Source organism: Prunus avium, chromosome 7 (assembly GCF_965620075.1).
Source record: "Prunus avium chromosome 7, drPruAviu1.hap1.1, whole genome shotgun sequence".
Classification (NCBI taxonomy): Eukaryota; Viridiplantae; Streptophyta; class Magnoliopsida; order Rosales; family Rosaceae; genus Prunus; species Prunus avium.
The window spans coordinates 36171539-36186973 of record NC_142290.1 but is presented as its reverse complement, the minus strand read 5'-3'; the positions used below and the strand labels follow the sequence as shown (position 1 = coordinate 36186973).

Here is a 15435-nt window from a genome sequence, read left to right as displayed (position 1 = left end):
AAAAATAAAAAACAAAAAGTATTTAATTAGTATTTTAATATTTTAATTAATTTCATAAATTAGTTGATAAATAATGATTAATTGTTTTAAATGATTTTGTGGACTTTTTTTTTTATATACAAATATTTAAGGCGATTGAATCATCAAAAGAACAAAAAATAAAATTTGTCCTAGGCGCCCACCTAGTCGCTAGGCACTAGGCGTCTGGGAGGTTTTTTTTAAAGTACATATTTAAAGGGTATAGCCGCGCGGCTATACTTTTGAAATAATCGAGCATGTTTAAGGAGTATAGCCGCGCGGCTATAATATTTAAATAATCGAATATGTTTAAAAAGTATAGCCACACGGCGGTACCGTTTAAATATTCGTATATATTTAAAGAGCGGAGCCGCGGCGATACTCTTTAAATATTTAAATATATTCATTAAACAACTCAATGTGCATTTAACTGCACCAAGAACAATTTCACAACCCCTTTCGTATATGCAGTGAACCAACTGGGTTTGCTCATATTTGGGCGGTTAAAAGACATTATATTACTACTGACGTGCTTTACATGAAGATTCCATCAGAAGTAGAAATAAGTAAACAAGTCAGCTTTAGATCACTCGAGGCAGCAACCATTGTAATAAAATAAAGGACAAATCACCACCACAAACAACTAGGTGGTACTAACCACAATCATGCAGCAAGATCCAGTCAACAGACACAAGGTCAGAGAGTGCTGATCCAGTCATGTAGATGTTCTTTATGAAATTCATGCGTAGATTTAGGATTCGAGGAGAGAGGATTTAATAAGAAACTTAAAAATGGTTCGAAAAGTTTTTGTCATTTTTATAGAAATAAATAAATAAATAAATATATATATATATATATATATATAATATAATTTACAAATTGATTTGTTAAGTTGTATAGTCTAAGAAAGTACTTAAAAGCTATAATCACGGACAAGATGCCTCATTCACCTCTCCAAACTTAATAAGATGAACCAGCTCAAAAAAACCATCCCAGCGTTTCCTCAGAATTGCGTCCACGTCCTCGATTTTCTTCTTCTTAGTATATTTCCTATAATGTTCATAGGTATTTCGCATGAACCTTAAAAGCTCCGACGGGCGACGATCATATGATTTACTCTCTCTAGACTCATATATATCACGCAAAAACTTATCCCACAGATCTCTGTCTTTGTTCCAACCATAAAACGCTTGAAAATCACCCCCTATGATGTTCATCGTCTTGTTTATAATAGATATATTATTGTGATAAATACTTGTAACATATATCACCCTATCACGAGGAGTCAATAGAAAGGGGTGGCGCTTCAATTTCTTAACATAGTCTTCATAGCTGAAAAAATAAAAAAACAACACTCATAAACACACAAATGACAACATATATATTTCGCCAAAAAATAAATAACTCACCAAAAGTTTAATTTTGCAGCATCATCAAAACAATCAAGAAATCTGTCACGCTCAGGCCATTGTTTAAAACTAGGTGCCAGCAGCATCTTCAGAGTGTCCCTGAACTCTTGGAAATCTTGGATTTTCCTTGAATGTTGATCATGTAGGGTCTCCAAACAACCGCCGATGTTAAATAGTTTCACTTGGTCCCCAACAACACATAATTATTATATCCCGCCAACGAACCATGGAAGAGCCCACAATCATGAATCTGAGCAATTGCCTTTATTAATTCTCTGCCAAATCATGAAATACATTAGTTAACTAAACCATAAATTAATAGCACTACAACAAAAATACTATTACGCTCACCGTATTGTACGACGCCAAAAATCAGATAGGCAATTACTTCCAGCAATCAATTTGAACTTTCCAGGATCTCTAATTTCATGTTTTTGTAATTTGAGTACCCATTCATCTAGTGTGTAATCAAACTTGTCATAACACAAGGTCCAACAACCCTTCATCATATCCCTTTCAGCCTCACTGCATTCATCATTGAATGATTTCTGTTTGCAAAATGTATACTTAAATGGGCGAAGAATCCTTTTATTAGATACTTTACCGTCCAACCTAAAAATTTCTTCACCACTCAATTTAGTTCCAGCCTTAGCATCCATATTCATAAATGTCACAGGTATTCCACCTTGTTTATTTTCCTTGAAGAACAACTCACCATCATAATGTTGTTTCCCGCTAGCATAATCAATAACAAAATTATAAAAGCTAATACGAGAACCCATTACGGTGTATTTTGAATTATTCTTGCGCCATTGAGTTCTAATGTAATCAATGTAACCTTCGTCAATTAGATCACGATCAACTTCCATTTCCTGAAAATTTAAGATTAAAAATTAGATTATTTGATTTTAGTGCTCATATAAAAAGAAAAATATTACCTAAACACTAAGCATGTCATTAATAATGATAATTGATATTGGACACTACTAATTCATGGAGCATGGACTAAAAAAGAGCGCCCACGAAAACTTCTCATAGAGCTGAATTTAGTCTGACCTGTCCTATATATGAAAACAAATTTTACACAAAAACCTCCATGTTCAAAACAAAAGAAAACAAAAATTATGTTATAAATGAGAAAACATAAGCTAACCTTTGATTGTCGTTGACAATGAGGCAAAAACGTACAAGATATGTGGTTTGATTAACGAGAGTGAAGCCAAAGAAGATACTGAGTGAAACTGTGAAAGAGATATCCAAGAGGGAGGGAGGGAGAGAAGAAGGTAAATTATATAGGAGTTTGAACTAAACCGCTTACTCAATTGGCCCTAAAAGCCAATCAAGCAAACCCAAAAAATCATAAAAAGGGTAACAATTAAACAAACAGGTATCATTGCCCCTGTAGGAATTTGAAAACGGGAAACTAAATAGAATAAAGACGCATAGAGCTGTAGAAATTTTGAAAAAGGGAAACTAAAGCGGTCAATACATTGCCAAAATTTTATCGACTGAATTACATCTTCTTATGAGAAGCAACAAAGACTGAGAATCATGATCGGTGATGGGCCTCCACTCTCTCCTAAAGATGAAAATAAAAGTCCATTAAATTAATGGGAGAAAGTTGGATACCAAATATATGGATAGTAGTAGTATATGCCTTTCTTCTTTCTTTCTATAAGTCTCCTGTTTCTTCCTTTAAAAAAAGAGTGGTGCTAAACGAACTGTGAAACCCCATATTTTTAATATTTCATAAATTAAATAATTACAATTATTAATCTCCAAAAATTATATAATTAATAATATATATATATATATATATCAATTGTATAGTAAGTTACGTAAGGATAGCTATTAACTAATAGCCATTCAAATGTTATTGCATGGTTTTATTCATTCCAGCACTATTCATCATTATTATTATATATACTTACTTTACAAAAAGTATTAGAAAAACTTATATGCATACTAAGCATTTTTTGCAAACTAACGTGTTGCTTGGTGGTGTCCTCAAAATCCATTAAGGCTTGAGGTGTAATAATAGTAGATTTCCTACATATAAAAACTTGTTAGGAGAGTGCTCACAAAGCACTCTACCAAGCCAACGCAAAAGGCTTTGGGAGTCTAGGAACTTGTAGAATTATTATGTGGCACAATGTTAAAGCTTCAACCAAATCTTCTTTACCGACTCTAACTACTATAAATAGTCCTACATAATAGCTTTGGATCATAAGTTCTTCAAAGTTATAGTAGTCTCCTAAAAAAAAAAACGTAGACAAAAGAATTAAGTGTGGAGAGGTTTTGAAGAAGTTCAAAGTATTTGAGCTTACAACTGGGAGTTATACAATAGCTTTGGATTTGAGGTAGGGGTTCTTTCTTGGGGAGGTTATGCATAAATTGATTTAATTAAATATTGTGAACACTATATTATGCTTGGTAATATTGTTTGATTATTATCCTTGATATTGGGTGTTTACATGATTGTCAATTATCATTATAATTTGATTAATATTGACATGTTCATATGTTGTCAGTGGTGTTTGGAATTTTTGGGTTGATAAATAAATTATGGGAATGAGGATAATGGGAAGAATCTTTTGTGTAGTTGAGTCTAACCATTGTAGGGACCAAGTTCAGGCGAGCCCGTGTGCACAGTAGATTAGGAAATCGGCGGTATAATTGTCGATTGGGTGATTTGGGCTTGGAGATCAATGGTATGGACAAGATGACTAGCAAAAGGGGAATTATGGGATGATTGAAATGGGTGTTAGTTTATATAATGGGGCATTCGGAATCACAGTGGTAAAATGCATGGTATGGGACATGCAGATTTGCTTGCCCTATTATATAGATTAACGGGTTGGGTAGAATTGAAGTTCATTCATACACTACATAATTTGTACATTAAAAATCTCACTAATCATATAGGGCCCCTACTGAGCATGTAATGCTCACCCCTTAATGAATTTATTGCAGGTTCTGAATCTGAAGTTTAGTTGTGACAAGAAAACAAGAAGAAAGTGTTGCAGATAGTTTTAGATGTTTTGTTAAAAGTCTGTATTTTTATGTTATTTTGCTTGTAAAATCACAATGTAAATTACTCTGGTTTAAATAGAAGTTTTATGTTTAATTCTCATGTTTCTTGCTATTTAAATTTTTAGTTTTAGTTTTTCTTTTACCTCACACTCTCAATAATTAAGTGAATAAATTGGGGTGTGACAAGTTGGTATCAGAGCATTAGGTATACAATCCTACAAGATAGAAGTTATCATTTAAGTTATTTTTAGTTTAGAAATTAAGATTTAGAAGTATAATTATTTTTTTTAGTTTTGTATTTTAGATACTGATATTTTGGTCATGACAGATCCTATGGAATCAATAGAAAGTGACGACACTTTTGGAGGTTTCCATTTATGCCCAGAAGGACTGTTACCATTAAACATAGAAAACTATAACAACAACCTGAGGCATGGCTCAAAATTTTGTATGAAAGAAAAGATAAGGAGTACTGCCATAAGGAGACATCGTTACCCTCTCTCAATGCAGCGACAAGTAGCGATGCATAGTATTTGGTCAAGGAGAGAATTCTGGGATGGTGCCTATGAGAACATACAGAATGACAATATTTATAATGCTGCAATAGTAGAACTTTTAGAGGAAAGTGGTAATCAGTGGCCACCATGTAATTACCAACCACAACGAGTCCCAAACCCTCCAAGTGATAATGAAGATTTTGCTCAGGAACCTACTCATGAGCCTACTTGGGAGCCTACTGAGTCAATTGGATCAATCACTAGGCCTATAGAGGTTCAGTCACCATCCGAAGTGATTATTATCAGTTCGGATGAAGAAAACTAGTACTGAAGAAGGAGAGTTGTATAAATGTTTATAGTTGCAGAAATAAAACCATCAGGTTATGTAAGATAAGTTTAAGTTTTTGTAAAATTGTGTGTGTTTTTGTAAAATTTTGTGAAATATAATAAATGAGTGTTTTGTTTATTCTTTCTCCTAAATTTATATTTTACTATTTTATAATATTGTTTTTAGATAATTTTTCTTTTTATTTATTTAAGATGGCTGAATCTGGAAATGAGTTCAATGGAAATGCTGGAGTAATCTTAGCAATTCAGGATATGGCTTCTGCAATTAGAGAAAATAGTAATCAAGATCGTCATCATGAAATTGAAGAAGATCGAGTTATGAGGATACAAGGACAATTTCGTAAGACGAAACCAACAATATTTAAAGGTGAACCAAATCCTATGGCAGCTGAAGAATGGTTGAGGCAAATTAAGAGAAAGATGGATAATCAAAGAATTCCTGAAGACATTAGAGTTGTTATTGCTTGTACCTATCTGGAAGGACAAGCATATCTTTGGTGGGAATCAATTCTGAGTATGCCAAATACTGAAATTACAACTTGGGAGGAATTCGAAAGTATTTTCTTGGAAAAATATTTTCCAAGTACTATGAAAGCAATGAAAGCAAGGGAGTTTGTTAACCTTGTCCAAGGCAACTTAACTGTTGATCAATATCAATCTAAGTTTGAAGAACTCATGCGTTTTGCACCATATATGATCCCTGATGATGCAACAAAAGCAAAACGATTTGAAGAAGGATTGAGACCGTCAATTTTGGAAAAGGTTGACATTTTGAAGTTAAGCAAGTATGCTGATGTGGTTGATAGAGCACATATAGCGGAGCAAAGACCTGAAACCAAGAGAACTTGGGATTCAAGTAGTGGACAAATAAATAAACGGACAAGATTTAATACTCCTCAGTATCAATCACAAGAAAAGTTCGGACCACCACTATGTTATTACTGCAAACAAGTGGGACATGTAAAGAGATTTTGTCCACAGTTACAAAGGTATCAAGGACCTCATGTACAACAGACATTATATCGTCCTCCACATGTACCTTTTCGTGCTCCACCGTCACCTCAAAGTTATACTACTTTTCAACCTCAGTCTAATTGGGCAAGGCCAGTTACTAGCCAATCATCACAACGTCCAGGAGGACAATCTTCTCAAATTAGACCAAGGGCCCCTGCAGTTGAAAGGAAATCTGGACAATTCACACAAGGAAGGGTTTACGTTATGGGAAATGTGACAGATCAAACTGAGCCTAAGACAATAGAAGGTATGTTTTTGGTATTCAACTCTTGGGCTAGAGTATTATTTGATTGTGGAGCTACACACTCTTTTATATCCACATCTTTTGCATCAATGCTTGAGTTAGAATCTGAAAATATGAAACCTTCTTTGTTAATTGGATCTCCTTTGGGTGGTAGTCTAGAAGTTGATAAAGTATGTAAATCTTGCATGATAGAGATGTCGGGCCATAGAATTGTTGTTGATTTGATGGTATTGGAAATGTTGGAATATGATATTATTTTAGGAATGGACTGGCTTACAGATTACCAAGTTACAATTGACTGTGGTAAAAAGAGAATTACCATCAATACTCACAAGGAAGAAACATTTAGTTTCCTTGTGAAAAAGGAAATCCAGAAATATGGTGTTGGAGATTATAGATATTTGAGTCAGATAGCTAGAATCGGAACTGAAGAAATAGAAAACTCTCCAATACAACTTATTCCTGTAGTAAAGGAATTCAGCGATGTTTTTCCAGAAGATTTGCATGGCTTACCTCCAGAACGTGAAGTAGAGTTTGCTATAGAAATATACCCAGGTACAACACCTATTTCTATACCTCCTCATCGCATGGCCCCAGCTGAACTAAAAGAACTTAAGGTACAACTCCAAGAATTACAAGCAAAAGGATATATCCGCCCTAGTACTTCACCATGGGGTGCACCTGCTCTCTTTGTGAAAAAGAAAGATCTAACTCTTCGAATGTGTATCGATTATCGTCAATTAAATAGGGTCACAATAAAGAACAAATATCCTTTGCCTAGAATTGACGATTTATTCGATCAATTAAGAGGTTCTCATTTCTTTTCAAAGATTGATCTTCGATCTGGTTACCACCAACTTCGAGTCAAAGCTGAAGATATACCCAAAACAGCTTTTCGGACCCGATATGGGCATTATGAATTTGTAGTCATGCCTTTTGGATTGACAAATGCACCAGCAGCATTTATGGATATGATGAACCGAATTTTCCGACCATATTTAGATCAGTTTGTCATCGTATTCATTGATGATATACTTATATATTCCAAGTCGCAAGAAGAACATGAGGAGCATTTGCGAATTGTTTTACAAACATTAAGGGAAAATCAACTGTATGCAAAGTTGAGTAAGTGTGAATTCTGGTTGAGACAAGTAAGATTTTTAGGACATGTAATTTCCAATGAAGGTATTTCAGTTGATTCTTCCAAGGTAGAGGCAATATTGAATTGGCGCCAACCAAAGAATATCTCGGAGATACGTAGTTTCCTTGGATTAGCTGGTTATTATAGGAGGTTTATAAAATATTTTTCTCGAATAGCTGCACCAATGACCAAGCTGACCCAAAAGGGAGTGAAATTCATATGGACCCAAGAATGTGAAAAGTCATTCCAAGAATTGAAAACTCGATTGACTACTGCACCAATACTGATTATTCCTGAACGGGACATAGGGTATGTGGTTTACACTGATGCATCTAAACAAGGGTTAGGATGTGTTTTGATGCAATCTGACAAAGTAGTAGCTTATGCTTCTCGTCAATTGAAGAATCATGAAAGAAATTATCCAACACATGATTTGGAGTTAGCAGCAATTGTACATGCTTTAAAAATTTGGCGACATTATTTGTATGGTGAAAGATTTGAGCTTTACTCTGATCATAAAAGTTTGAAATATCTTTTCACTCAGAAAGAGCTTAACCTGAGACAAAGACGTTGGATGGAATACTTAGAAGATTATGATTTTGGTCTACATTATCATCCGGGAAAGGCTAATATAGTGGCGGATGCTCTAAGTAGAAATACACATGGATTTGTAGCAGGACTACAAATTCAAAAATGGAAGATGATGAGTTGTATTCAAGATTATGATTTACATGTGAACGTACATGAGTATGGTGCTTACCTTTATAACTTGGTAACAAGACCAACTTTGCTAGGAAAAGTTGTTGAAAAACAACAAGAGAATGACACCTGTAAATCAATTCAAGAGCAAATTTTGGATGGAGATAAAACAGAAGGTTGGACCTTTCATGAAGAAAATGGTTTAAGGTATTTAGGTAAATTATATATACCTGAAATTCCAGAATTAAGGAATGAAATTCTTCATGAAGCTCATTACTCATCGTACGCTATTCATCCAGGAAGTACAAAAATGTATCAGGATTTACGTCGTCAGTTTTGGTGGAATGGTATGAAGAGAGATGTAGCAAATTTTGTATCAAAATGTCTGACTTGTCAACAAGTGAAAGCTGAACATCAGAAACCCGCTGGCCCTCTTCAGCCTTTACCTGTTGCACAATGGAAATGGGATCATATCACAATGGATTTCGTAACAGGTTTACCACGATCACCAAGAGGTAAAGATGCAATATGGGTTATTGTAGATCGTTTAACCAAGTCTGCACATTTTCTATCAGTTAAAAGGACAGATTCCACAGAAACTCTTGGGAAATTATATATTCGAGAGATAGTGAGATTACATGGAATTCCTATTTCTATTGTTTCTGATAGAGATTCAAAGTTTACTTCTCAGTTTTGGGGGACTTTGCAAAAAGCATTGGGAAGCCAATTGAATTTTAGTAGTGCATTTCATCCCCAAACTGATGGACAATCAGAAAGGACTATCCAGATCTTAGAAGATATGCTAAGAGCTTGTGTTTTGGATTTTCATGGAACTTGGGAAGATCATCTTGCTTTAGCAGAATTTGCTTATAACAACAGTTTTCAATCCAGTATCGGAATGGCACCATATGAAGCACTATATGGTAGACCATGTAGATCACCTATATGTTGGGCAGAAGCAAGTGAAACTGTTTTATTAGGACCTGATCTGGTACAAGAAACAACAGAGAAGATCAAAACTATTAAACAACGCTTGCTTACAGCTCAATGTAGGCAGAAGAATTATGCTGATAAAAGAACAAGGCCATTGAAGTTTAATATTGGAGATCATGTATTCCTTAAAGTTTCACCTCGAAAAGGAGTTAAAAGGTTTGGAAAGTCTGGAAAATTAGCCCCACGATTTATTGGACCTTTTGAAATACTACAACGGATTGGGGAAGTAGCTTACAAGTTAGCACTACCACCTCAACTTTCGAATGTTCATAATGTGTTTCACGTCTCTATGCTTCGAAAATATGAACCAGACCCAACACATGTTTTAGATTGGGGAGAACTAAACATTGATGAGCAATTATCTTTTGAGGAAAGACCAATACGGATATTAGATCATAAAGAACAAGTGTTGCGGACGAAGACTATTCCACTGGTCAAAGTCCTTTGGTTACAGGGGGATACAGAAGAGACGACATGGGAATTAGAAACTGAGATGAAAGAAAAATATCCAGAACTCTTTCTTTGATTCGGGTAAGTTTCAAAATTTCGAGGACGAAATTTCTTTTAAGGAGGATAGATTGTGAAACCCCATATTTTTAATATTTCATAAATTAAATAATTACAATTATTAATCTCCAAAAATTATATAATTAATAATATATATATATATATATATATCAATTGTATAGTAAGTTACGTAAGGATAGCTATTAACTAATAGCCATTCAAATGTTATTGCATGGTTTTATTCATTCCAGCACTATTCATCATTATTATTATATATACTTACTTTACAAAAAGTATTAGAAAAACTTATATGCATACTAAGCATTTTTTGCAAACTAACGTGTTGCTTGGTGGTGTCCTCAAAATCCATTAAGGCTTGAGGTGTAATAATAGTAGATTTCCTACATATAAAAACTTGTTAGGAGAGTGCTCACAAAGCACTCTACCAAGCCAACGCAAAAGGCTTTGGGAGTCTAGGAACTTGTAGAATTATTATGTGGCACAATGTTAAAGCTTCAACCAAATCTTCTTTACCGACTCTAACTACTATAAATAGTCCTACATAATAGCTTTGGATCATAAGTTCTTCAAAGTTATAGTAGTCTCCTAAAAAAAAAAACGTAGACAAAAGAATTAAGTGTGGAGAGGTTTTGAAGAAGTTCAAAGTATTTGAGCTTACAACTGGGAGTTATACAATAGCTTTGGATTTGAGGTAGGGGTTCTTTCTTGGGGAGGTTATGCATAAATTGATTTAATTAAATATTGTGAACACTATATTATGCTTGGTAATATTGTTTGATTATTATCCTTGATATTGGGTGTTTACATGATTGTCAATTATCATTATAATTTGATTAATATTGACATGTTCATATGTTGTCAGTGGTGTTTGGAATTTTTGGGTTGATAAATAAATTATGGGAATGAGGATAATGGGAAGAATCTTTTGTGTAGTTGAGTCTAACCATTGTAGGGACCAAGTTCAGGCGAGCCCGTGTGCACAGTAGATTAGGAAATCGGCGGTATAATTGTCGATTGGGTGATTTGGGCTTGGAGATCAATGGTATGGACAAGATGACTAGCAAAAGGGGAATTATGGGATGATTGAAATGGGTGTTAGTTTATATAATGGGGCATTCGGAATCACAGTGGTAAAATGCATGGTATGGGACATGCAGATTTGCTTGCCCTATTATATAGATTAACGGGTTGGGTAGAATTGAAGTTCATTCATACACTACATAATTTGTACATTAAAAATCTCACTAATCATATAGGGCCCCTACTGAGCATGTAATGCTCACCCCTTAATGAATTTATTGCAGGTTCTGAATCTGAAGTTTAGTTGTGACAAGAAAACAAGAAGAAAGTGTTGCAGATAGTTTTAGATGTTTTGTTAAAAGTCTGTATTTTTATGTTATTTTGCTTGTAAAATCACAATGTAAATTACTCTGGTTTAAATAGAAGTTTTATGTTTAATTCTCATGTTTCTTGCTATTTAAATTTTTAGTTTTAGTTTTTCTTTTACCTCACACTCTCAATAATTAAGTGAATAAATTGGGGTGTGACACGAACCCTAAAATTAACTGAGTACAACCTATCATCTAAGTACACCCTAATATTTTCATCAAAATATAAACTTAACTATGTACACCCTATTTAAGTACCAAAAATACCCCTGGTACACCCTAATACACTCTATCACACAACCCTAATACTCTGTATAACTCTTCAACATCACACATATCTATAATTAATTTCCCAATAAGCACCCATGTTCATGTTATAATTCTAAATATCGTAATAAATATTTCTCCAGGGGATCTCTACTATGACCTACCGTTTTTAAGGACACAAAATTATGGATTTTAAAATCCCAGCAATATCTTGCTGTGTCTAAAGAAATTCTATGTAAAACCACTATAAAAGAACAGTTGGTAGTTCCATGGCACTCGCCGCTAGTCCAAGAAAGTTACAAATTTACCAAGACCAGTTACTTCACATTTTGATGTTGCTTGGCTTCATCCACAATGTGTTTCAGACCGAAGACTTGCTCAATGTTGTGGTCATTCTTTTGGAATTTTTCATTCTTTTTTATTCCAACCATCCTACATGCAAATATGCAATTGCGCCTCCGTCAATGCTCACTGGGTTGTTTGTTGTATGAAAACTTCTCTACGTTTGATTAGGGTTGAATATGGTGAGTAGGGTGTACTTATTAAAATTATATTTTTTTTCACAATTTAATATATCCTTTTTGGTCATTTTATATTATGATAAATTAGTAATTCAATAAGTAGTTTGGTAGTATGGTGTACTCAGTTAATTTTATGGTTCATTTAGCAGCACTCTAAAAAAAAAAGAAAAAAAAGAAAAAAAACTAAATAGTAAGTTTCCTATTTCTAGTAGGTTTAGGATTACTTTTTTGTTTCTAGGAAGATTTTTTTTCGGTCTGATGTTTCTAGGAAGATTAATTAGGTCGTTATATGAGTACGTGCTTTGCAATTCAGACTTTACGGATATTAATGAAAGCATCTGCTCTTCTATCTTTATATTTCTACAATTTTCAGTGATTTCGAAACTTTCATATCATACCCAACAAAACCCCTTTTGCCGCGGCATCCCCAAACCCTAAATTCCATTTTGCCTCTCAATTGAACCATTCCAATAGCAAAGGCCCTATCATGGGAGATCGGTATATATCTCAATTTTCCACCACCGCCGCCGCTGAGCTTACCTCGGGTCAAGGCCATGCCTTGACGATGGCTTCACGCCAAGATGACCTACTGGCCAAGATATCGGAGATGGAGAAATCTATGGACAAGTTACCGGAGATGGAGAAAACTCTGGGCCAATTGTTCGATTTGATGAAATTAATAGCGCAGGAGCTTCGCTTACAAGGCCCCGGTCCAGCCATAACGACGACGCCACTTCCACCTTCCACGGTGATTGAGTACCGCAATCCTAACCATGAGGCTGATGATCTTTACCAAAGGTCAGTTCTTAATTCTCATTGTTGTTGTTTTTTTTTTTTTGTTGTTGTTTAGTTTATGAGAGAATTTTGCTTAAGTTTTCTCTCGCTGCTGCATGCATTTTGAATAATTTGCTTGAAATATATAATAACCAGTTTCTACTAGATAAATTCTCACTAGGCAGGGTAGGGCTTTAAAAAGAGATTAGCTTGACTTGTTGTATACATCTCTCTTCTTTGTCCATCTTGCCTGATGATTGGGAGCATGCATCAATGACGGTAAATCAAGGGGAAGCTAGATCTATATGTTTACTCGGGTCATCTTACTATGACGGGATTTACACTAATGCAGTCTATGAAGTGAAATTCAAACACGGAGGAGAAGTCCCGCTAATTAGACATGTTGCCAAGTTCCAAGAGGGTTATTTCCCTAAGGTTGCAAGGGTTTTCAACCACTCCAATTTATACTACTTTGGTGATGACGGTGGATTTATTATTGACACGGAGACTTGGTCAAAATGTTCATCTATTCCTCCTACCCCAGCCTCCAATTCACTAGAAACTATTGTGTATGCGTATGATAAGGTTTATTATCTTGCACGTCGATCAAGCCTCGAACCAGTTACGGAGCCCTCCTTCGGGCGATATGATCCTAATCAGAAGGTTTGGGAGCAAATGACTCCTTTTTCATTTTATGATGATTATGATCACCATATGCGAATAACTGGTTATGCCGTTTGTCATGGCGTTATTTTGTTTTCATTGTGTGGCTTGAGAAACGGGAATTTTTCCATCGTTGCTTTTAATGTGGGTAGAATGGATTGGAGTCGGGTGAAAGTTGACAATTCTGCTTGCTGTGATCCTCCTTTCCAAGGGAGGGCTGTGGTTGTAGGCAAGACTATCTATGCCTTATACGGCGAGGCAGAGATTATAGCATTCTCCTTTAAGATGGAGAAAGGCGGTGATGATGATATTGCATATTCCCTAAGCCAACTTTTTATATTGCAATGCCTGGAGTTCGCTCGTCCGCAAATGCCATGGTTTGACGATTTGACACAGTATTTGGTTTATTTGGGGAACCATGACTTTTTCTATGTCCAGACTGGCTGGTGCGATTCACATCTCAAGGTTCAATATCTTAGTATCACCACGTTTCAAATTGTTGTTGGAGAAGGAGGAGGACATATGATCAAGATCATACATTCAACTGTTCATTCTGTGGATATCAAGGGCTCTGAATGGTTCGATCTTGTTTTATGTTTCACACCGTAAGTGTCCCTCACTTTTATTGTGTTTTTATCAATAAGATTTAATTTGTGCGTTGGAAATTTGTTGCATCTCTTATGTAACAATGTTTCTCATTCTTATGACTCAGTGAGTGCGAGGATTATGAACACATAGAAGAGGAGAGTATGGCTAGTATGAATCAACCAAGACAAGAAATAACTGCTATGAAGCTGGAAATAGAAGCCATGCAGCATGAAGAAGCGAATGATGCACGAATCGGATATTAGGAATTGTGAAATATGAAAATTCAAAAGCATTGGATAGCCACCACCAAGAAGAAAAAAATTCCTATTTAGGTCATTTAATTTGTCTATGTTGACTCCCGCTAATTTTAATTTTATATTTATTATAAGTTTGGCTTGATTCTTCCGAAAGTAAGATGGAAACTGTGGTACTGTGCTAATCTTTTTATGGATTAGTTTTCCTCAAGCTGTGACCTGGTTCTATTTTTGTTTTTTTTGGGTATAATAATCTTTATCCTTTATGGCTTGCTCTTGTTCTAAACTATTTGGTTGATTTTTAGGCCTATTTCTTTGGTTTTCTCTTTTCCCTCCTATGGACCAATAATACTGGATCTTATGTTATCTGTGGTTTGGATTATTCAGGTTCTAACAAGACCTGCTGGTCAATTTGATTGGATTGGTTTGTTTGCTGGACACTCTATAATGGTATTGGGATTCTGTTTGGGACTAAGAAGGAAACTGAACAAGCCTTTGGTGGGCCTTTCTTCTATATATCAGAACTATATGAAGTTTCTCCCATCTCATGGAATGGTCAAGGTTGTTCTTGATCTGGGTTTAAATCGGAATTGCTTTTGTTGGATCGGACTTATAGTCCAGATATTATTTTTATTATGGAAACCAAGTTGTCCTCTAGATCTTTTGAAGTTAAATGTACTACTTTTGGTTTTAATAGGTTTATAGAGATTCCACCTGATGGTATGGCTGGTGGAATGATTCTAACTTCGAATGACAATAATGTTCAAGTTGGTATTCACTACATGAATGATCGTTTAGTATGTTATTACCCATCTCAATAGGAAAGGTTTTGAAGAAAACAAAAAATCCTTTCTTTACATGAAAAATTAGGTGGATCTAATGTTGTCACTAGAATACATGTTGAACTTTCAAGACTTTATTCACTCTGCTGGCGTCATTGAAGTAGCTTCGAAAGGTAATTCTTTTACCTGGACTAGTAATCAACAACTGGAAAACCGTATTGATCGAGCTTTCTGCTCGCAGGATTTTCTTAGAATGTACCCTATTGCTTTCTTG

General features: G+C 35.0%; 2 protein-coding genes across 3 annotated transcripts; both read left to right on the top strand.

The window, feature by feature from the left end:
• The first annotated feature begins 5497 nt into the window (after positions 1-5497).
• On the top strand, positions 5498-6722 carry LOC148293397 (uncharacterized). Its single transcript, XM_088244703.1, has 2 exons — positions 5498-6566; positions 6718-6722. Exons 1-2 carry the CDS (start codon positions 5498-5500, stop codon positions 6720-6722), a joined length of 1074 nt encoding a protein of 357 aa, XP_088100829.1.
• Positions 6723-12362: 5640 nt separating this feature from the next.
• On the top strand, positions 12363-15158 carry LOC110751110 (uncharacterized). Of its 2 annotated transcripts, XR_015837139.1 has the most exons (4): positions 12363-12898; positions 13120-14142; positions 14250-14457; positions 14767-15158. XR_015837139.1 is itself a non-coding variant. In XM_088256040.1 (3 exons), the coding sequence occupies exons 1-3, from the start codon at positions 12588-12590 to the stop codon at positions 14386-14388; spliced, it is 1473 nt and encodes a 490-aa protein (XP_088112166.1). In that variant the 5' UTR covers positions 12363-12587; the 3' UTR covers positions 14389-14739. The 2 variants fall into 2 exon arrangements, 1 of the variants encoding a protein (XP_088112166.1); XM_088256040.1 differs by lacking the exon at positions 14767-15158 and having other exon boundaries at positions 14250-14739.
• Positions 15159-15435: the final 277 nt, after the last annotated feature.

Bases quoted from the DNA above. Each gene is read 5' to 3' on its own strand.
- LOC148293397 (XM_088244703.1), top strand. From the start codon at position 5,498: ATGGCTGAATCTGGAAATGAGTTCAATGGAAATGCTGGAGTAATCTTA.
- LOC110751110 (XM_088256040.1), top strand. From the start codon at position 12,588: ATGGGAGATCGGTATATATCTCAATTTTCCACCACCGCCGCCGCTGAG. The intron at 12,899-13,119 runs GTCAGTTCTTAA...TTCTTTGTCCAT, and splicing joins GCTGATGATCTTTACCAAAG to CTTGCCTGATGATTGGGAGC. The intron at 14,143-14,249 runs GTAAGTGTCCCT...CTTATGACTCAG, and splicing joins CTTGTTTTATGTTTCACACC to TGAGTGCGAGGATTATGAAC.